At 45.2% G+C, this 26,793-nt stretch overlaps 1 protein-coding gene across 1 annotated transcript in view; it reads right to left on the reverse strand.

Annotated features, from left to right (window-relative positions):
* The window catches only part of MAN1A2 (mannosidase alpha class 1A member 2), a 266,972-nt gene that overhangs the window by 109,096 nt on the left and 131,083 nt on the right, over positions 1 to 26,793 (reverse strand). Inside the window, exons 4-5 of the mRNA XM_075001072.1 lie at positions 18,924 to 19,042; positions 1,991 to 2,071 (exon numbers count right to left, since the gene is read on the reverse strand). Of these exons, the coding sequence (XP_074857173.1) occupies positions 1,991 to 2,071; positions 18,924 to 19,042 (200 nt within the window). The remainder of the gene's footprint in view (positions 1 to 1,990; positions 2,072 to 18,923; positions 19,043 to 26,793) is intronic.

The raw sequence follows: 26,793 nt of genomic DNA on the forward strand, positions 1-26,793 counted from the left end.
AAATAACAGCACAGAACACTAAGAGCCAAGATAGGTGCCTGTAAACAAAACTTTATGGGACCAGAGGAAACTTGGCCACACCCATGATAAGTGATAACTAAAATCATGCGAGATTGTGGATGTTACCAGACGAGAGAGTGCCAAACTAGAGACGTTCAGCATGTACAACAACTGTCCTCGTCCAAATTAAGAGGAAAAACTCTGACAGTTAAAGTATGTTAGAAAACATGTTAATACATTTTCTGACTTGGCACATTTTCCTACTGTAGATTAGGCCTTAAAGGTGATTGTTTACCATGAAACTAAGTACTGGTGATGGCAGTTCAAACACCTTTATTCTCCATGTCAGTGCAGCATTTTTCACCAGCACTCAATTTATCATTTTAAAAACAAAGAACCAGAATAAGATATAAACTCCAAACACACAGAAACAGCAATCATTTTCAGACACTACTGACATGCGCAAATGTTATGCATGTGAATTAGAGGTAAAACACTGAATAAATTCTGAGAATATTGTCCCACACAGCCAACCTACATTTCAAGATACCATGCTGGCTATATGAAGATGAGGTGGTGGCCTTCCAATCCAAAACTTGTTATAATAGGTTTTCCCCTGCAATCTTTATGCAGGAGGGGACATACAGAGAAGTATAAATGTAGCACTGACATAGAAGGGTCATAACTCACAATGACTTCAGTGGGAACCGAATGTGTGGGAAGAGTTTGGTCCAGGGCATCTCAATTTTAATCTTAATTCCATTGCTACAGTAGAATTATGGCTCCCTACACAAAAGATACCTGAGAAGACTATCAAGGTTTTCTGCATTCAGGTACCTGTGTCCATTCGGGAACAAGCGGCAGCTGAGAAAAAATTCTCTTTTGAGAGAGGTGGAATATATTCAAACAGGGTATTTGTACACACGAGATCAAGGGTAGGCAATAATTTTTGATGGGTGGGACACTCCAAGAATTTGGAAAGTGGTCAAGGGCTGCACTCATTCTATGGAGGAGGTATGGAGTAAGGCATTGAGGGTGGATGCTGAAGGGAGCAAGGGATAGCTACTGGAGTACAGCAGAGGGTGTAGGTTTTCGAGGGAGTTTGGGTGAAAGAGATGGTTGTGTCCTGGGTCAGGGGATTAGGTTGCAGGGTCCAGGAAGGAGTATGGGCGCAGGAAAGAATTCTGGTTTAGGGTAAAGGTGTAGGAGTGGCTGCAGAATCCGGGATGATCCTCCTGGCTAGCAGCCCTCTTGGCAGACTTCCCTGCCTGCCAGCAGCCCCAGCCCACTGGCTGTTCCATGTGGTTGTCTGCAAGGGAGGGCTTTGTGCTGCTGCCACTCCCTAAAAAAATCTCTCATCTTCTCTTGGCTTGCTTTGCACATTGCCCCCATACTCCAGCATAATCTCTGAACTGCCATTGGCCAGTAACCAGCCAACTGGAAACTAAGAAATTGTGCTTCATCACCCCGTCACAGCAAAATCTCTCAGCTCTCACTGGCTGGTTTCACACACTGCCCCTGTCCTCCAGCAAAATCTCTCATTGTCAATTGGCTGGAAATGCTTGCGTAAGCAGGTGCAATTTGACAATGCAGTTGAAAAAAGCCTTAATAAAAGAGCAAACTGGAGGTGGCACAGGCTGCTTCAAAGTCCTGATAAAACAACGAGAAGTCCTGTGGCACCTTATAGACTAACAGATTCCCTAAGAGTTAGTCTACAAGGTGCCACAAGACTTCTTGCTGTTTTAGTGGGTGCAGACTAACACAGCTACTCCTCTGAATCCTGATGAACAGTCTTCAGCTAGCCCAGAGTTTCTACAGAAATAATTAGCTTTACACAGAGGTTCCATGAGCCCCAACAAGTTGGGTACCATATCCCATCCTACGTATTAGCTCAAAAAAAAACTTTAAAGCAAACAACTTCAAACCTTCCAACTGTGCAGCTTTCATTTTATAGACTACTAACTTCCACACTTCCTTACAGTTTTCTTACCTCCTGTCCTGAAAGGTAATATGCTGCTAGGAGACCACCAATGAAGCGGATATTCACCTCAAAAACGGATACCTCTGAATTCTGGGAAGAGAGGAAAAGACAAATGTCCATAAAACTTCTCTACACAACAATCAAGGCACCACATTACAAGAAACTATTATTGTTAGGCAGGGACACATACAAATCCAAATGCACACGAGGACTTGTAGGTGCCAATATCTGGATTCACAAAGACAAGCCACTGGCAAATCATCCTGGCACCAACCACCATGGCCTGTCGCTGCTCCCTCATCTTGGCCAGAGTCGCTCTCCAACATTCCTTGGAAAGTGCCAACATCCACAATTACTGCCCCAACCTCAGTGTCCAAGGTACCGCCAAAAATGATTTTCAGTATCTGTAGGTTAATAATAACCACAAATAGGTACTTGTCAGCCTCCTAAAAATGGAACTGCCCCATCCCAGCTTAGGGTTCCAAGCACAATGTATAACTTTTAGCCCTAAACTGAGAGAAAATCCCTTCCATTCACCCATTCACCCTGGTTTTCTGTAAGAGAACTGCATAGCCATAAGGCAAATTGGGAATGCTGAGACAATGTTAGCTGATTACAAAAATCTTACCACTTCAGTATTAATGAAATAATAAAAATGTATCACAGTCTGTGTTCCCCATAAGCTGAATGCTTGGGCGGCTGCCCAGCTGATTAGCAGAGTACCTACTGCCACCCACAGTGGGCACCCACACATGCCTTGGTGCACATAATAAAATTTATTACATTAAAAGATGGAAAAAAATTCGAGAAAGCACTGACTACAATGATAATATATACAAATGCTTATTACATATAAGTTTTTTTTTTTAATTAACAATGAAAAAATATTTGCCCCTGAAGTTAAGATTTTTCAAGGTCATTAAGGTCTCGAAGACAACCCATGCTCATTCTTGCTGTCCTAAATCATGAAATCTTTTTCTTCCTCCCTCTTATTGTCGTTTTATTGGCACCACAACGGAAGTAGGTAAAGGAGAACCCAAACCTCACTAACTCCCTCTTGCAAAAAAACCCAACAAAAACCGAAAAAAAACCCTCCCCACACACACACTGAGAAACAAAATGGTAAGAGATTTTAAAAGATGGATAAACAGAGAACTGGAAGGTAGCAGGTGAACAGCCACATCTGTACATTGATATAGCATAAAAAGATGTGTGTGGCATGTTCACAAACCCCTGTTTAGATGCCTCCACTTACACAAAAAATCTCTACATTTAAATGGAGGAAGGGTGGAGAGTACGTACGAGCAGGGCTTTTTTCCTGCTGGAACACCTTTGAATGATGTTCTGGAAACATTTTTCCATTTTGGAAGGCAGCTGGGTGGCTCTGAGACACATATGGCGGCCACATTGTTCAATACGCTATCTGGGCAGCAAGGTATGGTGAATGCGCTTCACACATGTGGGGTGCCCGTCCTGCTGCTCTGCACACCCCCCATCACTTGGTGGGACAAGCGTTGGCAGCAGTGGAAGAGGTAGACCTTGACCCTGTTTCTCCAGAGTGGCTTCTACAGCTCCAGCCAGGAGCTGTCTGACTTCTTTAGCCCCAGTACAGCTCCTGTGGCTCTAGCCACGAGCCATGTAATTCCTGCAGCCCAACACCTCAGAGCCCGGTGCAGCTTCAGAGCCCTGCGCAGCACCTGTGACCTGGCCTAGCCAAAGAAGCCTGGTGCAGCCCCGAGGCCTAGCACGATGCCTTCATCTTCAGCTCCATCAGCAGCTCCACTGAGTCGGGCTGAATTAAGGGGGTGGGGTGTGCTGGGGTTGCCTGGTTCTGTGGGAAGGAGAGGGCATTGATTTAGAGCTGGAACGGGAGCTGGGGGTACCTGGTTATGAGGGAAGGTGAGTGCATTCATTTAGAGCATGGAGCAGGGGTTGGGAGTGCAGGGACGTTAAGCCAGGGGTCAGTTTGGGGCTGCAAGAAGGGGAGTTAAGCCTGGGGGCAGGAAGCGGGGTGGTTTGGCGCTTGAGTTTGGCATTTTTTTTTTGAGAAAAACCCACTGTATATCAGTAATGTAAGGCTAAAAGTTTACAAGATCTTGCAATAATCCCCCAAATAATTCTATCTATGCAAAAACCATATAATAACAACTAGTGAGTAACAGTATCTGCATTCATACATTAAACTGATCTTAATCTAGTTTCTATTTGGGATTTTCCTTCATTTTTAAAACTGTTAAAAAGTAATCCATGAACACTGGAAAAGGTGTGTCTACACTGCAATAAAACGTGTGTTTTTAATTTGAATTTGCTTTCATGACCGAGCTATCTTGAGTTAAAATAGCAGTGAATGCACAAACTATCTTTTTAACTCAGGCTTGCAGTTCAACTTCAAGCCTGTCTACCATGTTCTCCTACTGGCTCCTTTAGTCCTCTAGCCAGATGAGCCTGGGACTTTATATACTCAACCAGAATCTTTAACTAGCATTAATCTCTTCTTCAAAAAAGCCTCTAGAAATTTTGAGCTCTCCTAGCATTTAACACATAGCCAGAATAATATCCTGGCTATTTCCCTATCCAATTTTGCATTTCATCAATTTTTTTTTATAACTTTAATATTTTACAACTAAATTTGTTCATGCTTCTGCACACACATGCTACTCACTGGGGACTGAAAATGTGGAGTATTTTAAAGTTTTCCTCAAGTATCATTTACCTTTCAAAGTTTAGCGGAGTTTGAAATATCCACTTTCTGAAATCAGATACTTTTTTTACAACCAGCATAATAATTCTTTTCTTATATTTTCAAAAATAATGTATCTTCCTAGCATTTTTCTTGCAGATTTGCATTTTATGCCTATGACTAAAACAAAGTTATGAACTGTGTTAACAGGAATTTATAGTGAAACCAGTGTATATGTATTCATATTGGCAGCATACAAATGGGGCCCTAACTTTAAGCAAAAAAAAAAAAGTTATGCTTTATGCTTCTCTCTACCTACTTTGTACAATCTAAAGAAAATCTTGCAAACACAAATGCACATAAGTATCTTTATGTATGTAAGAAGTCTCACTGGCCCTATGGAAAGTGACTTGTTGAAAGGGAAGTTAAATAAATTCCCAACAGTTAAGCTCTTTTCAACATAAATCCTAAATTTAAATCATATTTAAATCATAAAATATGAAGGGAACTAGGTAGTAATGTAATCCATTGTGCATGGCAGTATTGACTAGATCACACCTACAGCATCTGACACCTCAAATGTGTGTCTAGTTTCAGAAGAAATAATGAAAGCTTTTCATATGTTTGTACGTTATATAAAATACTATCCTCAGAGCACTCAAAATAACGAGAGGAGAAATAATCATGTGCTCAACACTAATTCCAGCCCAATATTTTATTCTGTACATTACTACGTTGATGTGGTACTTTTCTGGAAACACAGGATACAGGAGTTGAAATAAAGATTCTGTTGGATACCACAGCATCCATGCTCCAGGTTACTGAGGATAAGAAAGTTCTAATGACAAAAACAGGACTACTTCTCATTTACAATTTTCATCTTCTCCATATGAAAAGAACTTTCTAAACTAGAGGAAGTTCTAGTCAATCACGCTGCTAAATATAACATTACATATAAACTGAAGTCACACAAAGGATCATTTTGGTTTAATAGTTAAAAGCAGCCCTTATGTGTAGGGCCCTACAGAATTTACAGTACATTGTGGTCTATTTCTCAGACCTAGGATTTGAAAAATACTGCATTTCATTATTTCAAGATATTTAAACCTGAAATTTCAGGTTGTTGTAACAGGAGGCATCATAGTCCAAAGAGGGAGCTGTTGGAGGAGGTCACACAATTACTCTAGGGGAATTGCAGTATTATTCATAAACTATCTGGAGAAAGGGGTAAACTGTGATGTGACACAGTTTGCAGATGACACTAAACTGCTCAAGATAGTTAAGACCAAAGCAGATTGTTCAGAACTTCAAAAGGATCTCACAAAACTGAGTGATTGGGCAGCAAAATGGCAAATTAAATTTAATGTGGATAAATGTAACATAATGCACACTGGAAAAAATAACCTGAACTATGCATACAGTACGACGGGGGCTAATTTAGCTACAATGCATCAGGAAAGAGATCTTGCAGTCATCATGGATAATTCTCTGAAAACATCCATGCAGTGTGCAACAACAGTCAAAAAAAAAAAAAAGCAGGGTGTTAGAAACCATTTAAAAAGGGATAGAGAATATGTCAGAGAATATCTTATTGTCCTGATATAAAGTCATGGTATGACCACATCGTGAATATTGTGTACAGATGTGGTCTCCTCATCTCAAAAAAGATATACCGGCATTAGAAAAGGTTCAAAAAAGGGCAACTAAAACTATTAGGGGTTTGGAGCAGGTCCCATATGAAGAGAGATTAGAGAGACTAGAACTTTTCAGCTTGTAGAGGAGGAGACTAAGGGGGGATATGATAGAGGTCTATAAAATTATGAGTGGTTTGGAGAAAGTGAACAAGGAAAAATTATATGCTTGTTCCCATAATATCAGAAATAGAGAACACCAAATTAAATTAATGGACAACAGGTTTAAAACTAATAAAAGGAAGTTCTTTACACAGCACACAGTTAGCCTGTGGACCTCCTTGCCAGAAGAGGTTGTAAAGCCTAGGACTATAATAGGGTTTAAAAAAGAGCCAGATAAATTCATGGAGGTTAGGTACATTAATGGCTATTAGCCAGGATGGGTAAGAAATGGTGTCCCTAGCCTCTGTCAGAGGCTGGAGATGGATGGCAGGAGAGAGAGATCACTTGATCGTTACCTGTTCAGTCCACTCCTTCTGGGGCAACGGGTATTGGCCACTGTTGGCAGACAGGATACTGGGCTGGATGGACCTTTGGTCCGACCCAGTATGGCAATTCTTATGTTCTCCCTTAATGCTGGCTGTGGTGTTGTCTTCAGAGCTGGGCCATTGGTGAGCAGCAGCTGCTGGTCAGAAACCCAATTCTGAAGGCAGAGCCACTGACAGCAGCAGCCCTGAAGAAAAAAATGGCATGGTATGGTATAGCCAATCTTATTTCTCCACTGCTGTTGGTAAGGTGCTGCCTTCAGAGTTTGGTACGTTCTGGCCACACAGCTACAAAGGCAGTGCAAGTGGCAATACCATGACTCCTGTACAATAATCTTGCAAAGCCTCTGCAACTGCCTTTTGGTTGGGCTCCACAGTCTGAGAGACACAAGTCTCATCCATAAAATCTGTATAGTATAAAGCAAAAGTATACAAAAGACCCAGTTTCACAGTCTATGATGCATTATTCTCAGCCATGAACATGACTGGACCCTGACTGACTGATGACTGTGATCACTCACTGACAAGTATGATCATAGTTCATGGTAGTTGTGGATACTCAGTGGCTGAAAAAAAATCCATCCTTGAACCACAAACTATTATGGTGAGGACAGGTGTTTCCAGGTACAGCAGGAGGATGGTCACCACGACTGAAAGACTGTCTCTCCTTCCTCCTATGCTTCTTGTCCTCCTCAGCTCGTCGATGGGCAAGTTCAAAATGCAGGAGAGCATAATTTATTACAGTAGTCCTTTGAGTTATGAGAGGGCTGTGTTCCAATGCACCCTCACATAACTCGAATTTAATGTAAATTGGGGGGGTGGCTTTTTCCCCAAAGGAATGCATGTTCTGCAGCCAAGGAAACAGCAGGAGCACAAGCAGCAACTTTTGAAAGGTAAGTCCTCGGGGGGAGGAGTGGGGGGAGGCAGGCAAAGCCTGGCGGTGGTTGGGGCTGTGCGAGGGGGTAGAGGGGTTAGGACTGTGGAAGGGGGTGGTGTTGAGCCAGGGCTGCATGGCCCTGCGGGGGGGTTGAGCCAGAGCCCCGCAGGGGGGTGAACCAGGGCCAGGGGAGCGGGATTTTGACTCACCCTTAACTCACATTAATGTGGGTTAAGCACAACTTGAAATTGCGCATTTTGAGGGATTACTGTACTCTCTCCATTTCGAGTGACACTGGACGAGTGTCTCCCAAGTGTCAATGTCAATACTGAACTTCTTTAAAAACAAGGAAAAGTGGGTCTTTGCCCAGGAAAGCTTATGCCACAATTTATCTGTTAGTCTATAAGGTGCCACAGGACTTAACATGGTTACCCCTCTGGCACTTCTTTAACTTATCCTTCAGCAAGTCCTTATAATGCTTCTGTTGGCCTCCTACGTTATGATATCCTTTTTTCAGCTGACAGAACAGGACCTGTTTTCGGAGGAGATGGTCTGGCATCTGGCCAATGTGAGCAGTCTGGCAGAGTTGCTGATAGATGATCATTGTCCCAACGCTGGTGGTCTTTGCCTCTTCCAGAACACTAACATTGATGCATCAGTCTTCCCATCTGATCTTCAAGGTTTTGTGGAGACAGCATCGGCGATGTCTGTCACGGACTGTCAAGCAATGTCTGTAGGTTGTCCAGAGAATAATGGCTTGATAAACGAGATGCTTAGCATCTGTTTGAATATCATGATCTTCAAAAACTCTGTGCCATAAACAAGTAAAGGCTGCACTGGCAGAGCTCAGGTGGTGTTGGCTTTCTGCATTAAAATCTGCCTTGGATGACAGATGATTTCCAAGGTAGAGGAAATGGCTGACATTCTCCATACTTAACCACTGATTTCAATAGATGGAGCATGTGGTAGCCCATTTGGAGACGGATGATGGAGCACTTTGCTCTTCTTGCAGTTGAGGGTGAGACCAAGACCTGTGTAAGCATCAGCAAACATATTCAGGATAGTTTGAAGATCCTTCTCAGAGTGGTCAGAAAACTGAGTTATCAACATACTGAAGTTCCACAATACATGTGATAGAAATCTTACTCTTGGCAGGCAGAAAGCTCAGCCTGAACAGCTTTCCATCCTTCCTATAAATGATTTCAATGCCAGCTGGAAGCTCCCCAGCAATTAGGTAAAAAATGATGGCAATAAAAACCACAAACGTGGTTGGGGCAATGAGGCAGCCCTGTTTGACTCCTGTTTGTACTTTCAAAGATTCACTCTGGGAGTCAATACGACCCAGAAAAGTCACTTTTATGTTGTCATTAAGCAACTTTAGGGCACTGATATTTATCAGGACGTCCAGTCGTCAAAAGTACAATCCAGAGAGCACAGGAATACACTAAATCAAAGGCTTTAGTTAGATAAATGAAAGCCAATATATATTGCAGTACATATATATACTGGTTCCAAGGTTGTCATGCGGAGGGCAGTTGTGGGGATAAGCTCCCATAGCCTATAAAATTCCCTCAATGGCGCGCGTCTCAAAAAGCCTCTGACAAGCATGTCCAGCTCCGGGCCTTCTCGTGTGGCTTAGTTTTTAAGCCTGGCGGAGCCGTTTCTACTGACAGGAGAAGGGGCAAAAGGCGGCACACTGGCGCATTAAAACCGGTTGCTTCAGGCAGGTGAGGCTCGTTAGCCTTGGTCGGTCACTCACCTAGGAGAAGGTAAACTCTGATTTCAAACCCCTGCTGCCTTGCGGTCACACGCATTCTAGGGAAGGGCTTCAGGAGTTAACCCTGAGGAAAAATCCGGAGTTGGAGACCCGAAGGCAGCCTGATGTTACTTTTGACATCTTCCTGGCAACTCCTGCGATGCTGCTGATGCCAAACTGTACCGGCTCACCATTCCTTTGGATTCATCAGCAACATGGAGAGGGGGGATCTGCTACATGGGCAACAGCTCATCCTTCATACAAAATTTGCCCAGGCATGTGCCCTGGAGAGGACACTCCAGCGTCGCCTCACAGCGTCGGCATAACACGGGAAGCAACAGTATACCGGTTATAAGTCATAGCTCGCTGGAGAAGAGCTTGACGCCAGGGGTTGCTTCCGATGGTGGGAGGTGTCATCGTAGCCTCATTGGACAGCTACTGCCCACCTCAAACTGGGCAGCCCCCAGCCAATAAGGTGCTGTCTCACCACAGTCCATTTGTTTCACTGAGTGCGTGGAGCTAAGGGATCAATCCCAACAGGTGGTCTGAAATCTGTGCACCAAACGAAAAGGAAAAAAAAATACAAAAGCACCCGGTTCTTCGACTGGGCCCCTGGAATGTTAGAACCATGATAACTGGACTTTCAGACAACCTTGAAGACATAGATGATATCCGCAAGACAGCGGTTATTAACAACGAACTGAGAAGGTTAAAAACGGACATTGTTGCCCTTCAGGAGACAAGACTCATCTTCAGGCAGTCTAAAGGAGAAAGATTTCACTTTTTTCTGGATGGGAAAACCCCCTAGTGAGACCAAAGAGCACAGCGTGGGTTTTGCAATCAAGAATAGTCTGATTGGCTCCATCGTACCACCCAGAGGGCGCGTGGAAAGGCTTATACAACTCCAGGTGCAAACAGCTGCAGGTCTGACCAACATCATCAGTGCCTATGCTCCAACACTGACCTCTTCCCAAGAAGCTAAGGACAAGTTTTATGATGAGCTCAGCATTGCAATCGAAGAAATTCCAACTCGCGAGCCACTGATCATTCTTGGGGATTTTAACGCAAGAGTTGGTGCTGACCATTCCAGCTGGCCCACATGCTTAGGGCAATTCAGAGTTGGGAAGTTAAATGAGAATGGGCAGCAACTGCTGGAGCTTTGCTGCCAGCCCAGTCTCTGTGTTACCAACACTTTTTTGAAGACCAAGCCTCAGCACAGTGTGTCATGGCGTCATCCCAGGTCCAAACACTGGCACCAGCTGGACTTGATCCTTGTAAGGAGCGCCTGCATAGGCAACGTCAAGCTGTCTCGCAGCTATCATAGTGCAGACTGCAACTCCGACCATTCACTTGTTGCCAGCAAGATCAGGCTTCAACCTCGGAGGCTGTATCAAACAAAGAATGCAGGTAGGCCATGAATCAACATCTGCATGACCAAAGACCCTGAGAGGGTTGCACAGTTTACCCGTGCCCTCAATGCAGCCCTTCCTGGCCCAACCAGTGCAGATGCCAGTGGAAGGTGGGCATACCTTAGGGACACCATCTACAACACAGCGACGTCAACTTTGGTAAGAAGCAGACGAAGTCAGCTGACTGGTTTGAAGCACACTCAGAAGAGCTGCTGCCCATCGTTGAGGAGAAGCGGCTTGCAGCGACAACATACAAGACATCCCTGAGCGAAAGGAACTTGCAGATACTCAGGGCCGCTAGTGATAAAGTCCAAAGGACAGCCAGACGCTGTGCTAATGACTACTGGCTTCAGCTCTGCTCCAGAATCCACACCTGTGCAGACAATGGCAACATAAAGGGCATGTATGATGGAATCGGGGAAGCCACTGGACCAATTCAAAATAAGATTGCTCCCCTGAAGGCACTCAGTGGAGAGATCCTTAAGGACCGCTCCAAACAGATGGAAAGGTGTGTGGAGCATTACTCATAGTTGTATGCTTCGGAGAACACTGTCACAGAAGCAGCACTGAACGCCATTAGGTGCCTTCCAACTTTGTCAGAGATCGACAATGTACCAAGGTCAGCCGGGCACTTGATGCACTGGCAGTTGGGAAAGCCCCAGGTAAAGACAGCATTCCATCAGAAATTCTCAAGTGTGCTTAGAGCAGCCTGATTCCAGAACTACATGGGCTGCTGCGTCAGTGTTGGAAGGAGCGGAAAGTACCACAAGACATGAGAGATGCCAACACAGTCACTCTTTACAAGAACAAGGGTGACAGGAGCGACTGTAACAACTATCGTGGTATATCCCTCCTTAGTATTGTTGGAAAGCTCTTTGCCCAGGTAGTATTATAGAGGCTCCAAGTCCCTGCAGAAGAGTTTATCCTGAGTCACAGTGTGGGTTTAGAGCTAAAACATCTACCATCAATATGATATTTTCCCTTAGGCAGCTGCAGAAAAAGTGCAGGGAACAGCAAAGGCCACTATGCATTGCATTCATCGACCTAACCAAGGCTTTGGACCTTGTTAGCAGAAATGGTCTTTTTCAAATTCTGGAAAAGATTGGCTGTCCCCCCTCCCTGCTCAATATTATCAAGTCTTTCCACGAGGACATGAAGGGAGTCATTGTCTATGATGGATCCACCTCTGAACCTTTCAGTATCCACAGTGGAGTGAAGCAGGGTTGCGTTCTGGCCCCTACACTTTTTGGAATATTTTTTTCTGTCCTGCTCAAATATGCCTTTGGTTTAGCCACAACAGGCATTTATCTCCACACGAGATCTGATGGCAAGCTCTTCCAGCTGTCTAGGTTAAAAGCAAGGACCAAAGTACAAACAAGGTGCTTGCGAGACTTCCTCTTTGTGGATGATGCAGCTATTACAACTCATACACAGGAGGAACTACAGCTCCTCATGGATCGCTTTGCGGATGCCTGCAAAGAGTTCGGGCTTATTATCAATATCAAGAAAACACAAGTGATGAGTCTGGACACTAACCATCCGCTTGCCATAAGCGTCAACGATCACCAGCTGGAAGTTGTCCACGAGTTTGTTTACCTGGGCTCCACAATATCCCACAAGCTCTTCCCTTGAAAGTGAGATTAACAAACATATCGGAATGGCTGCCACCACACTATCCAGGCTAACAAAAAGAGCATGGTCCAACAGGAAACTCACAGAGTACACCAAAGCACAAGTCTATACAGCCTGCATACTGAGTACTCTCCTGTACGGCTGCAAAACTTGGACGCTGAGCTCCAAGTATGAAATGAGTTGAACCTCTTTTCATATGCGTTCCCTGAGATGCATCCTGGGAATCTCCTGGCGGGACAAGGTAACCAACAACACGGTGCTCGAACGAGTAGGGACTGCCACCATGCACACTTTGATCAAGCAGAGACGCCTGCAATGGCTAGGTCACATCTCCCCCATGCATGACGGTCGCATACCTAAGGATTTGCTCTACGGTGACCTGGCGACAGGGACCAGGCCGCTGGGAAGACCTCATCTCCGCTACAAAGATGTGTGCAAGTATGACTTGAAGGCTGCTAACATCAGCACTGCCACCTGGGAGACACTCGCCACCGATCGATGCCTGTGGAAGCAACGGGTGAAAAAAGGACTGTCCCAGTATGAAGACAACCTCAGGCAACAAGCAGAAGAGAAAAGAACCCTGAGGAAGTCCTGCCCCCAGTCCATCAACCAGGGCTCAGTGTTCTCCTGTACCCGGTACGGAAAAGACTGTCACTCAAGAATCGGACTTTACAGCCACACTAGACGCTGTTGTCGATCCAACCCTGGGTGCAACAACACACCATAGTCCTCCAGGACTGACTGATGCCTACTCTACTACACTCTATATATACTGGTTTTGCTCCTGACACTTTTTTTTGCAGGTGCCGTGCTGTGAAGATCACATATGCAGTTCCGCAACATGGCTGGAAAGCAATCTGTTGGTTGGATCCTACTTTTATGATAATTAGCATGGGTGTTACCTTCCTGCTTTATGTTCCTGTTTTGTTTCTTGTTCCTGGAACTCACTGTTCTTGTTCCAGTTTAAGGGTCTCTCTGTGTGTGCAGCCATTCAGGGCATACTGCAATATATCTGCTCTTTAGACTATTTACCATATTCTGTTCAGACCATTAACGACCTAACCAGTTTGTGATTATTACATGTTTTGTCTGACAATCTACCTGTGTATCTTGCTTTGCAGAGGCTTTGGGTTTTTGTTCATGTGTTGTTCTGGGTTGCTATTTTGGGGTGCATCAGAGGATAATATTTCAATGATGAATGTTTCCATTCTGCAGCCCATGCTGTCTGGAGCATTTATTTGAGCAGGTGACTGGTGATACTTTATTTGGACTTTTTGAAACAATGTGAAGATCATGCAACTCTTCCGGGCTTCTAAATTAACTTTGCTGCAGAACTGCTTAGGCCAGGGCCATGCAAAACAAGGCCTGTGGGCCAGATCTGGCTAGCCAAACTGTTGGATCCAATTCATAGGAACCTCTGCTGGTTCCCTGCCTAACCTGACCCTGCTCAGCATTCAGACTGCTGCTACTTTTGAATCTATATTTAAACTGACAGTAGCTCCTCCTATTTACATCATCCAGAATCTTACAATGCTGCCTAATCCAGCTCCCTGGACTGAGCACTGAAATCTGCCAACTCTTGCAGAGTGGTAGTCTGGCCAGCTAGAACTACTAGGTGCTGGGCTTATGGAAAGAAAGGATAATGTAAGTTAGCATGCTGCACACACAGGTTCATGACAACAGAAGGCCTTCAGTGCATATGGCAAACATGAAGCCCTATGAAACCAGCTTTAATGGGGGTCCTTTTGTTTCCTTTACCGTAATCGTCTCACGTGACAATGCTCTGGAGCTGGTATGCCATACAGTAGAAATTAGTAGTACAGTAAAACACCAAGATATGTGCATTCGAGTTGCGCATATTTTGAATTCACGCAACTGGCATGCCTGACAGAAGCAGGGAAACCACTCCTGTCTGGGGTGGCAGCCTGATTCATGCCACTGACAGGAGCAGTTTCCCACTCCTGTCAGGGTGGCAGCCAAGAGTCAGGCTGCCGTCCCTCACAGGAGCGGGGAAACTGCTCCTATCGAGGCAGCAGCCAAGAGTCAAGCAGGAGCAGTTTCCCAGTCCCCAAAATCAGGAAGCAGCCTGGGTCCCAGCTCCTACTAGAAGAGGGGAGCCAGGCTGCCATCTGGTTCCCAGCTCCCCACCTCACTGTGGGAGCCAGGAAACTGACCAGCACCAGTGCTGGTCAGTTTCTTGTCCTCTGGGAGCAGGGGGAGCCGGAGCCTGGCTCCCAGCTCTCCACTGCTCACAGGAGACAGTCTTCTGTCTCCTTTGAGCGGTGGAGAGCTGGAGCTTGGCTCCCAGCTCCCTGTCGCTCAAGGGAGATTGGAAGCTAACCAGCACTGCTGTGCTGGTCAGTTTCCTGGCTCCCTGAGTTATGTGAAAACTCAACTTACACAGGGTTGTCCACAATGCAACCACTGCATAAATCAGAGGTCTGTGGTACAGTAATGAAAAGCATGCTGGATATAGATATGGATACAAAGCTAACCTTCTTTCCCCTAGATCTGTTCACATTTTGGATCTTTCCCTAACTACAGTGGTTACAGAAGCTTGGGATTTGTATGCCTTGCTGACATTGAATGAGCCTATATGGTATGTGCTCTACCAAGACATAGCAGTTGACTGCAAAGTTTTATATTGTGAAAGGTGCAGCTGTCAATACTGTTCAATTAATGTTCTACAAGCTATACTCTACAACTCGGCTTTATGCATGAACTTGGACAGGACATTTCGGCAGACTAGAAAAGAAAAGGATACCTAAAATATCATCCAAAACCATCAAGATTTATTTAACAGTAATGGTGTTTGGTCTACAAAAAATGTGTACTCGCGGCAGTTGGGTTTAAATGCCAAACCCTTCGTACACCCTGTATGCCATGCACCTCATGAATAAAATCGGAGCAGAACTACATCAGAGGGATGATCATCATTCAGGAGTGGAAGGGCCAATGGACTGGCGCTCACCCACTGTGAACACACGTGAAGAATAGTGATATTTGACTAGACATGGATTTTAGGGTATTTAAAAAATGTGAAATGTGAGCAGTTTCAATTGCCAACCTTCAAAGAGATATATAACTGCCCATTAAGTGAACCCTGGATTTTCATTGTGATGAACTGCCAATCTGGTTAGATAAGCAAACATCTTTGGCGGAAATTTTGCAGTTGTCATTGACTTTCGGCACCCCATTTGGGAGGCCCTGCTAACAATAACTCCCTTTTGCTTTAGTCTCTGCTCCTAAGCTGTTTCAGAGAGTGGTCTCTCAGCTCCTGGATAACATACAGGATGCACGTTGTTACTTAAATTACATTCTTGTTTTGCTAAAACTCTTCCTGAAGATAGTGTTATTCTGGATCAGGTGGTAACCTGACTCCAACAAGCTGGCATAGGCTACATCTACACGTGAAGCCAACATCGAAATAGGCTATTTCGATGAATAACGTCTACACGTCCTCCAGGGCTGGCAACGTCGATGTTCAACTTCGACGTTGCGCGGCACCACATCGAAATAGGCGCTGCGAGGGAACGTCTACACGCCAAAGTAGCACACATCGAAATAAGGGTGCCAGGCACAGCTGCAGACAGGGTCACAGGGCGGACTCAACAGCAAGCCGCTCCCTTAAAGGGCCCCTTCCAGACACAGTTGCACCAAACAACACAAGATACACAGAGCCGACAACTGGTTGCAGACCCTGTGCCTGCAGCATGGATCCCCAGCTGCCGCAGCAGCAGCCAGAAGCCCTGGGCTAAGGGCTGCTGCCCACGGTGACCATAGAGCCCCGCAGGGGCTGGAGAGAGAGCATCTCTCAACCCCCCAGCTGATGGCCGCCATGGAGGACCTGGCAATTTCGACGTTGCGGGACGCGGATCGTCTACACGGTCCCAACTTCGATGTTGAATGTCGAAGTAGGGCGCTATTCCGATCCCCTCATGAGGTTAGCAACTTCGATGTCTCGCCGCCTAACGTCGAAGTTAACTTCGAAATAGCGCCCGACGCGTGTAGCCGCGACGGGAGCTATTTCGAAGTTAGTGCCGCTACTTCGAAGTAGCGTGCACGTGTAGACACAGCTATAAAGTTGAATGTGGCCAAGTGCGGTTTTGCAAAAGCGATTGTAGTTTCTAGGACATTCAAGGAGGATTGATAGGAAACAATTGGCTGAATATTACAAACTGTTTCTTCACTACCAGATCAACTGATTGCAGCAGTTTATGTTCATTCCTTAGTCTAGTTCAATACGCAGAAGCTGCTCGCACTGACAGAAAGGTGGTTGAGCATTCTGAAAGCCAAGCAGTACCAATCAGGAATGCTTAAAGACCAGGCTCCACTGGGAAATGCAGCACTTAAAAGGACAAGACTGGACACACAAAGGCGGGGTGAGGGGTCTTCCCAAGAGCAAGGATGTTGCCAGTGATTAGAAGGAAGCACAACTAGCAAGCACAGCTCGGTACGAGGCTTTTGCTTGTTCCTTATTCTTCCCACTCCGTGTTTGGGGCAGACTGCCAGTACAATCCTGATATGGAAGCAAAGCTGTGGAGAGTTCCCCATGTCCAATGACCAGTGGGCAGGATCTGGAAAACACTGCCAAGGGCTAGAAACAAGTGACCTGTAATTGGGCTCAGAAAAGACCTAGAAAGGATGCTCACATATGGATCCCCAGGGCAACACCTCAAGACTCAAAGACACTACAGTCCAGGCTAGGGTGTGGGCTGACCAACCACGTCCTTGCATGTAAAAACAGCAGAGTACACCATAGATATGCCAACAGATTGTTGATGCCTCTCAAAGATACTGAACTGTGAAAGCGGATACGAACTGTATAAGCAGATTGGATTATCTCAGTTCTTAAGAAAACTTTCTATACATTCTACAAAATTTGCTCAGAGTTCACTGGAAATTTGTTTCCTAGTTAACATATATTATACAGATGAGCCAGGGTGATTGTTTCAGGATCACTGTAACAAGTAGTCCTGGATGTGCCTTATGAAGAACATTTGGGAGTTACAAAGATGAAAGAACTTCCAAGGAGTCATAGTTGGAGGGCAAGGTTGTACACAGACATTGAGCATCATTTGAAGGTATGCTCTGTGCACAAAATGCATATAATTGCTGTTCCTCTGGATCCACTGAAACCAACAGTCAGGCAGATCACAGCAGAAAACTGCAGTGGATTTTAATGGCCCTATTCCACATTGACTGTTTCAGATTTTACTCTTAATTCTTAATTATGAATAATATGTCACAGGGTACCTCACATGAGTTAATTTCTTGTCTAACCACATTATTTACTATATTTGGATTCTCAGACAATCTTGTTTCAGATAACAGGATACCTTATGTACCACAAGAGTCTGAAGGCTTTCTGATGAGAATTGGCACATACAACCTTTCCACTCTCCCATTTCCTTGCCTTGACATACATCAACTTTACAAAAGTATGCAACCTTTCCAAAGCTGTTGTATATGTCAATGAAATGGGATTGTGGAAAGACTGCATGAGACTCTGAAATAACATGTAGCTTACATATTAGGTGAACACTAAGGCAATGCAAGCGTGTAAGTCCTGCTTGATATGATATTCAGAGTAGGCCTCATGAAAGAACTGGAGTAGCTCCATTCACTCAGCTCTTTGCCTACCTACCTGAAACAAGTTGTTTTAAATGAAAGAAAAGGATCACCCTACTTCTTCACCGTCCTTGAAACCAAGTGCTGCAATTAGGAAATACAGTAGTAGCAAGAAGCATATCCATAAAAGACTCCAGCCATTCTATCCTGGGCAGGCAGAGTATGTTTGTTGGGGATCTGGAAGGATTTGAATGTTTGTGGTGTGACTTTCTGGGCAAAATACTAAGAAACATGACAAATGAATTCATCACAGGGAACTGCATGGTTTACTAGCAAGCTATACTGCACACTGAAAGAGAAACAGGTAGGGAAGAGTTTGCTCCCTCTATTTATGATGATGTGTGTCCAACTGGGAAAGCCGTACCACAGCAACAGCACGCACATGAAGAGCTGAATCATAGGCACAGCCTATAGCCAAAGGATCACTTGATGCCTTCCACGTTTGGGGAGGAAGGAGTGAATTACTGTAAATAGTTCATACACCATGATTTTAAAAATAAAATCCCCTTTTTCCCCCCACAACTGGCAATCACTCAAACTTTCAAAAGCACGTTAGATAGAATAACTTCCTTGGTTGTGGGGGAAAGGTGGGGAATTGTCAGTCACATATTTTTGCTTTTCAAAACAAAACAAAAAGGAGGTTCTTTAAAGTTTAAACATAAACCTGAATTTCAGGGCTTCTTAATTAATGCTTCATAACTTTTTTCTCTGTAGGGAACAGTACAGTGTTTCCTCAAAACTCTTTTAAAAGGACCAGTGAAATTCAAGACGTTTTACTCACCACACTAAAATCAAGGTTTTTGTCAATCCATTCTTGTCCTTCTCTGAATTCATCGTGAAGCCCCATGACATAAAGAGTATCCAAAGCATCTACTATGGTGGCACCCAATTGTGAATTTCCTACAGGCAAAAAATAGGGTTTCTATTACAAGTGATTATTTCACAGACACACTTCCAAAAAATGAAACAGAAAAAAATAATAGTCAAAGTAGTCTTAAAGTTTGACAAGTGCCAATAGGAGAGTACCAGGAGAAAATCTCCGTCAAATTAGGAGCAGCTTGAACACCCACTTCCTTCTGTGTGGAACTTAGGTACACTGCTGAAGCCCACCCATATGGGTTTTGGGAAAAACAGAGAAAGAAATTTTAAAAGACCATTCTTACTTAATTGCCTAACCAGAAGACAAACATTTGGAACACAGATACTGTATGTAGACAATACTTGTAACTTTGACTACAAAAATGATACATGCACAAAAATAGGATTTATAGATCTGGCATATTAAAACATTAAAAATTAGAGGTTACAGGGCACATTTTGTCCAAAGCATTTCTGAGTTACGCATATTTATACTAATAAACCATTTTCCATAAAGAATGGGGGTGGGGACTGTCACACTGAGGATGAGGAGTTTGGGATGCAGAAGGAGGGCCTGGGCTGAAGCCACGGGGTTCAGAGTGTGGGAAGGACTCCAGGATGAGGCAGGGAATAGGAATGGATTTGGAGTAGGGTAGTGGTTTGGGACACAAGGGGTGTTGGGGTTCAGCCTCTGGGTGGCACTTACTTCTAGCAGCTCCCAGGAGGTAGCTACGTGTCCCTCCAGCCCTTAAACAAAGAGGAGCAGCCAGTAGGCTCTGCAGCTGCCCCCCAAATGCAGGTGTCATGGCTGCAGCTCCCATTGGCCACAGTTGGCAAATGGGAGCTGTGGTAACAGCACTCTGAATGGGGACAGCACAGGGACAAACTGGCCATCTCCCAGGAGCCAGGCAGAGAGCCTGTCAGCCCTGCTGTACTGTCAACTGGAGAGTGTAGTCAAAGGTGCTGATCAGAGCCACCAGGGTCCCTTTTCAATAGAGCATTCACGTTGAAAAACAGACATCTGACAAGCCTACTGCGGGGAAAGCAGTGGGATAAAGTCTCCCTCTGGTTACAGTTACAGTTCAGCCTGAATCAACTCTCAGACTGATCCACTGGTGGTTGATTAGGCAGCTCTAATTAAAACAAGGGTGGATAAAAATTGATTAAAAAAATAAAAGTCAGATTTTTATTTAAATACGATATTTTTTATTTTGAAATCATCAACAAAACAATGGAATTACTTACAATTAAGTCTCATCTCACCACAAATATGCCACATATACATTTAGTCTCATAAAAATAAATTAATGGCTCTCCTCCGACCAGCCTAACTACTAGCTGTTACTTCTTTTAAGTTCTGGGCTTCCAATTTCTTTTCCTCAGCAGACTACAAAGTAACACATGCAAAGAAAGACACAAATGGGATATGAGTGGTTGTGTTCTGTGCTTATGCAGTGGTGAACCTTGGCCAAGCACAGCAGAGGAGATAGCTAAGACACTGTTTTAAGAAAGAGAGACAACATACAGGAAAGGGCAAAGGCAGCAAAAGAAAGGAACAGTGCAGTCAAATGAAAGAAAAAGAATATGCATTTTCCAGCATACACAGCCTCCTAAATTCCCCCACATCTTTGCCACAGAAAAACTGTCCTGGCTTCTGGGTGAAAGAGAGACCCTGTCTGGGAATATTTTCAAGAAATTTGTTGCCTGGCTAAAAAAGGAAAATATGTCAAGTGTAAGCAATGCAAGATGATGATGCAGGGCATAGTGGCAAGACTGAACCATCACAAGAAAAATTGCTTGTTGGATGTGGATGAAGATTTGGATACAGCTGAGTAGATCAGCTGGTTAGTAACTTAAATAATTCACTTTGTGATTCATCATTTTTCAAGACTCTGTCTATTCTTTAAACGTGTGATTTGACAAGTAAATTCCCAAACAGTTGTCTATGCTGGATGTTGCTAGAAAAAATAACAACGATTGGCTTAGCTAACCCTTATGGATTCTTTAATTAGTTAATTAGGTTGAGAACCTATAACTCAAGTATACAACACAGAAAGCTGCAGTAAGAGAAATCTAGGGTTGCCAGCTGCTAACAAGTGTAATTTTCTTATTTTATGTTACTTAATATATGCCCCTTACTTTGGAACATCATGGCCACAGAACATAATGTCCATTCCATAAGTCTATTCCCTATTTTACTTCAGCATAACGCTACTTTCCCAAGTGAACCCCATTCTATACTCATTCTCTCAAAAACAGAAGTGCCAGTGAGTTCAATGGAGCTTACTTCAAATTTAAGTGCACCCTAAGTGCAGTCTTAGCTTTTTTGGTAACTTGACTTAAATCAGTGAACTTCTTTGGTAATTTAAATCAGTTATATAAATTGACTTGATTTATATCAATCCACCCTCCTTAAAACCCAAGAAATTGACTGGAGAGTGCTATTTCTTCAACCCTGTTACTCTACCTTGGAAAAAATAGTAACAGAAATTGATGGGAAAACTTTTCCTGTTAATCTCCCTCTCTTCTCTCACCCCACTCCACCCAATGTAAAGTCCACAGCAACTCAACTTCTGGTATGTTGACTCCAACTATGTTATTCATATATCTGGAGTAACAAAAAAATCCCGGATGCGGCCACTTATCACCTACCATTCCTCAGGGTCTAACCACAGAGCGGTCTCTACCTTAGCTTGATTAATGCTCCGTGGCTTGGCTTCTAGCTTCTTCCTTCGCTCCACACCTTCCTTTTCAATCAGGGGCAGCAGCCTTCGTTGAAGGTGCTCTATATCTGTATTTAGTGTACGCACTCGAGTGTCTAAATTCTGGCATTCTTTGTGCAACGTGTCCCTTTCTGCTTGTACTTTAAGGAGCTCAGCTTCTAAGTTCTGGTAGCTCTTACTGGCTGCCTGCCATATGTTAGTTAAAAGCCAGATGTAAGCACCTTTGCCTTTCCCTCTTTTCATTTTACAGGCAGTTCTCCAGTTACAATAGTGTTGCCAAATGTCCTTCGGGTTTCCCCAATCCTTTTCTATCACATCTTTACTCCACTGTGGGTTACCCCATCCTTCCTGAGCTAGATTCTTTTCTATGTCAAGGAAATCTGAGTTGTTTATCATGACTGGTTTCATTTTGTCACTGTGGTACAGCCTATGTCACAACCCTGCTCGCTGCGCCAATTCTGTTAGCCGGTGGCCAGGTAATGTGCGGTGAGGTACTCCCCTGGGTCCTAAGCAACCCAGTTTTTAACTGTTAGAGCAGGCAGCTCCTAGCACACTCACCCACGGCCAGGCTGTAGTAACCAAACGGTTAAAGTTCTTTTGTTGTGCCGGCTGTGTTGCAGTAACAAAAGGGTTAACAAAATAGTTAGGCTTGGATCTTAACTAGTTACAGAGCTCTAATTCTTTAGCTGTGCACAAAAAAAAAGTCAGAGACCTAGCATGGGTGTATCTTACCCTCTCTGCGTCTCCTCGATACCAGCGTAGCCAAGCCGGATCGGTCACTCAATTCCGACGGAAAGACGAATACGAGGTTGGGCGTCCCCAGCTGTGGACCTCGGGAGGCAATCACCTGACCCGACCAGCAGGAAGTTGGTCGAATGCACTCAAAGTTAGAGTTCTGCTGGACCCATCTTTTATACCCCTTTTGGGTTACGTATTCTCTTTCTTATCTATGGTGCCAGATCATACTGGTTTGTCTTTGTGACTCCAGTTTGTTACAAGGGCATTTCTACTTAGTTTGCACTTGTAAGACAAGAGATAAACAATTTAGGAGTACAGGACATTCTTTTGTGCGGGCGGGGCACGTCCCCTTCTGAGTGATTGTGTGTGTGCATCATATTGATCAATGCCAGCTGGGGTGATTTCTTGAGGGTTCACCCCCCTCTCTCATGTTGACAGTCTGGCCTGTTAGCCTTCTAGCTGTACTTTCTGCTTCTCAGGGTCACGATAAGCCAGCATATCTGGGCCTCAATGAGGGCATCAAAGACTGTGCTGTCAGCAGCCATTTCCGTGCCCTGTGTGCTCCTCAGTGGGGGGGGGGCAACGAGCAAGCTGGCTTGTAAGGGGGAGACTCTGATAGCAAAACCCGGTACATGCTTTCTCCAGAATCCCAAAACCCCTAACATTTGTCTCAGTTGGGCTTTATCTTCTGGGGACGATGCCTGACTTAATTCATTTACAGTTTCATCAGGTATCGACCTTCGTCCTCCCATCCAGATGGTACCCAGGAATTTTACCTCATGAGAGGGACCTTGGCATTTATCAGGTGGTAGATCTAAGCCAAGACCTTCCAGGGCTGCCTTTACCTCAGTTACGGCTTCCTGTACCTCCTCAGAGGTATCCCCTCCTATTAAGATGTCATCAATGTACTGTAGGATCTGGGTGTTAGAAGGCAGGTTTAGGCCGTCTAAAACCTTTGCTAGTGCGGCATGGCAGATGGTGGGTGAGTGCGTATAGCCTTGGGGCATGCGAGTGAATGTATATTGGACCCCTTTCCAGGTAAAAGCGAACTTTTCCTGATCCTGAGGTTGCAAGGGAACCATGAAAAACATATCCTTTATATCCAATACAGCTAACCACTCCTTAACCATAGTGGGATTCTGCGCAGTGTCTGCCCCACTGACCCTGTGATGTATGTAGAGTGCCCACCTTTGTACAGTCATCTTTTGGGCTACCCCAGGTGGTAACTCTTTTCCCTCCAATATAGGCTTAATGATCGGGAGAGGAGTGTGGAGTGTTACAGATTGGCCTTGGGTTAACTCCTCTGTCTCCCTTAGAGCTGTGAAAGCTGACAGGAGTACCTTTTCGTAAGGGGTATAATTGGTCTGTGACCCTTGCCATGACTTTGAGCCAAATTGAATAGGACGGCGAGGTACAGTTTCACTCTCCTGCCATAGGGCATAGGAGGACCCAGTATTCCCCTTACGAAAAGGTACTCCTGTCAGCTTTCACAGCTCTAAGGGAGACAGAGGAGTTAACCCAAGGCCAATCTGTAACACTCCACACTCCTCTCCCGATCATTAAGCCTATATTGGAGGGAAAAGAGTTACCACCTGGGGTAGCCCAAAAGATGACTGTACAAAGGTGGGCACTCTACATACATCACAGGGTCAGTGGGGCAGACACTGCGCAGAATCCCACTATGGTTAAGGAGTCCCTGTGGAAAGTGGGAATGCCTACCGAATACCATCTACCCCCACAACCATCTCCTATTAAGGATGCTCCTCCGTTTAACCCATCTCAATCTGAGGGAGTATGGTTTACAGATGGCAGTGCAAAGCTGGTAAAAGGGAAATGGAAGGGAAAAGCTGCAGCGGTCCCAGCGGATGCATCAGCTGCACCCCTAACTGCAGACATAGAGGGATCAGCCCAACTAGCTGAACTAGCTGCTATTGTACTAGCCTGTAAGGCAGGAGCCAATGTTGTATACACCGATTCCTACGCAATATGGGCAGGGGCTACTCAGTGGATAACTAACTGGAAAAATAACAACTGGGAAATTGGAGGAAAGCCTGTATGGGGATTAAAATACTGGAAATGGATATACCATCATGCAACCCAAAATGCCTTAAGCATAGGCCATGTGTCAGCCCATCAAAAGAGTAATACCACAGCCGGCACAACAAAAGAACTTTAACCGTTTGGTTACTACAGCCTGGCCGTGGGTGAGTGTGCTAGGAGCTGCCTGCTCTAACAGTAAAAAACTGGGTTGCTTAGGACCCAGGGGAGTACCTCACCGCACATTACCTGGCCACCGGCTAACAATCTCTAACAAGGCTTTGGCAATAAAACTGCCAACACTGAAAACACTTTCCTTATAAAATCTCTTAATGGTTCACAGTGAACGAGATAATGCTTAAGTAAATGGGTTAACATACTATTGAAGAATTAATTTTAATTCTGATTTTCAAATAAGTGGCTGAAAATAAGTTAATGAAAATATGCATTGTTCATAAAACTTCTACATACAATTTCAGCCAAGCTATAGAATGCAACCAGTAAACCTTTAACCACAATCAGAAAATTAACTTCCTTCAACATCTTAGACCAATTTTAAAAAAGCAGATCAGTAAGTGGAGTCCTTTGGGATGTGTGGTCCCTTGGGATGTGTAGTCCTATGTGTATTCTGCTCAGGCTATATCTACATTACAGGCTACCTTTCAAAAGAACACCCTTCGAAAGCACGCGTCTACACACAAAGTGGATCAAGGTCACAAAGCAGATCAAGGTCACAAACTGCTCTTTCGAAAGACCAGCTCACTCTTCCGAAAGGGAGCATCCACATAACCCAAGGCAGTCTTTTGAAAGAAAGGGCAAGGAAACACAGAAGATGGGGTCACAGAGCAGACAAGCCCTTCCGGGGGTCACCACCAGCGGCTCCCTTAAAGGGCCCCTGCAAGCACCCTCATCCTGCACAGGGTGAGGGCTGCTTTGCTACCCAAAGCCACATAGATGCTGCACATCAAAAGAATAAACGATGGGCAACACTATGGACCCCCAGCAGCTTCCCGATGGTCTATCCCTCACGGCCATGGTCAGCCTGCCGGCCACATTGCCGTCCTCCAGTGGCTCCTCATAGCTGCCCTGTTACAGGCTGTCCTCACAGGGTGACACCTGTGCCTACAATTCTCCCCCAGGTTATCTGGCACCTGTGGATTTACCCCACCAGCACGCAGAGATGATACCGGCTGGTACTGGGGGGTTGGGACAACAACTGCTGCCTCCACAACTTTTGTATTACCAAGAGGATGTTTCTGAAGCTATGTCACTGGTTCACCTCAGCCCTCCAGCACCAGGAGACCTGGAAGCAGCCCACACTTCCCCTGGAGAAGAGGGTAGCCATCACCCTCTGCAAGCTGGCCACCCCGGATAGCCACCGGTCAGTCAGCCACCAGTTTGGGGTGGGCAAGGGCCACCACCAGGGCCATTCACATGGAGGTAAGCCTTGCTCGGGTGACACAGGCAAGAGAGACCCTTGGGAGCCAGGGGATAGAGATGGGGCATGGAGCGCTCTGCCATGCACTTAGAGGTGTCTTCTTCCTCCCCCCATATATGGGTCATCAGAGTGATAAACAGCATCCTCCTTCCCCGGGTCATCTGTGTCAGAGACTGACGTCACCCTCACAGGGTTCACAGAGCTGGGCTTCTTCCCCAACTGCTCTGGGGCTCTGGATGGGACCCACATTGCCATCTGGGCCCCAGACCACAACGCTGGCACCATCACCAACCGGAAGGGGTACCACTCCATGGTGCTCCAGGCCAAAGAGCATTTTATGGATGTGGGGGGGAGGGGGGGCTGATCCAGGCGAACCCACAACGCTCAGGTCTTTTGTGACTCTTGGCAGCTCCACACCTCCTACAGGAGCTCCTAGTTGGGGACACCACCATTTCCCCAGCATCATGGCCGACACTGCATACCCCCTGCACCCATGGGTGATGCGGTCCTACACAGGACATACTGACCCCACCCAGGACATTTTTAATGAGTGCCTGAACCAGGTCATAACATTGTGGAGCAGGAATTTGGGCATCTGAAGGGGCGCTTTCGCTGCCTCCTCATGTGGCTGGAGGTGGGCCTCCCTAATGTGCTGGCTGTGGTGTAGGCATGCTGTGCCCTCCACTATATCGAGGAGGCAAAGCATGAGCCTTTCATGCAGGAGAGGGCTGCCAAGGCCAGACATGGCTACAAGCAGAGGGTTGCTGCCCCATACTGCCAGGCTCAACAGGATAGGGTGCAGGTCAGGGAGGCCTCACATCGAGTGCCCCAGTGACTCTCCCCCACGCACTTTCAAC

The sequence above is a fragment of the Carettochelys insculpta genome, chromosome 1 (assembly GCF_033958435.1).
Source record: "Carettochelys insculpta isolate YL-2023 chromosome 1, ASM3395843v1, whole genome shotgun sequence".
In the NCBI taxonomy this organism is placed as follows: Eukaryota; Metazoa; Chordata; order Testudines; family Carettochelyidae; genus Carettochelys; species Carettochelys insculpta.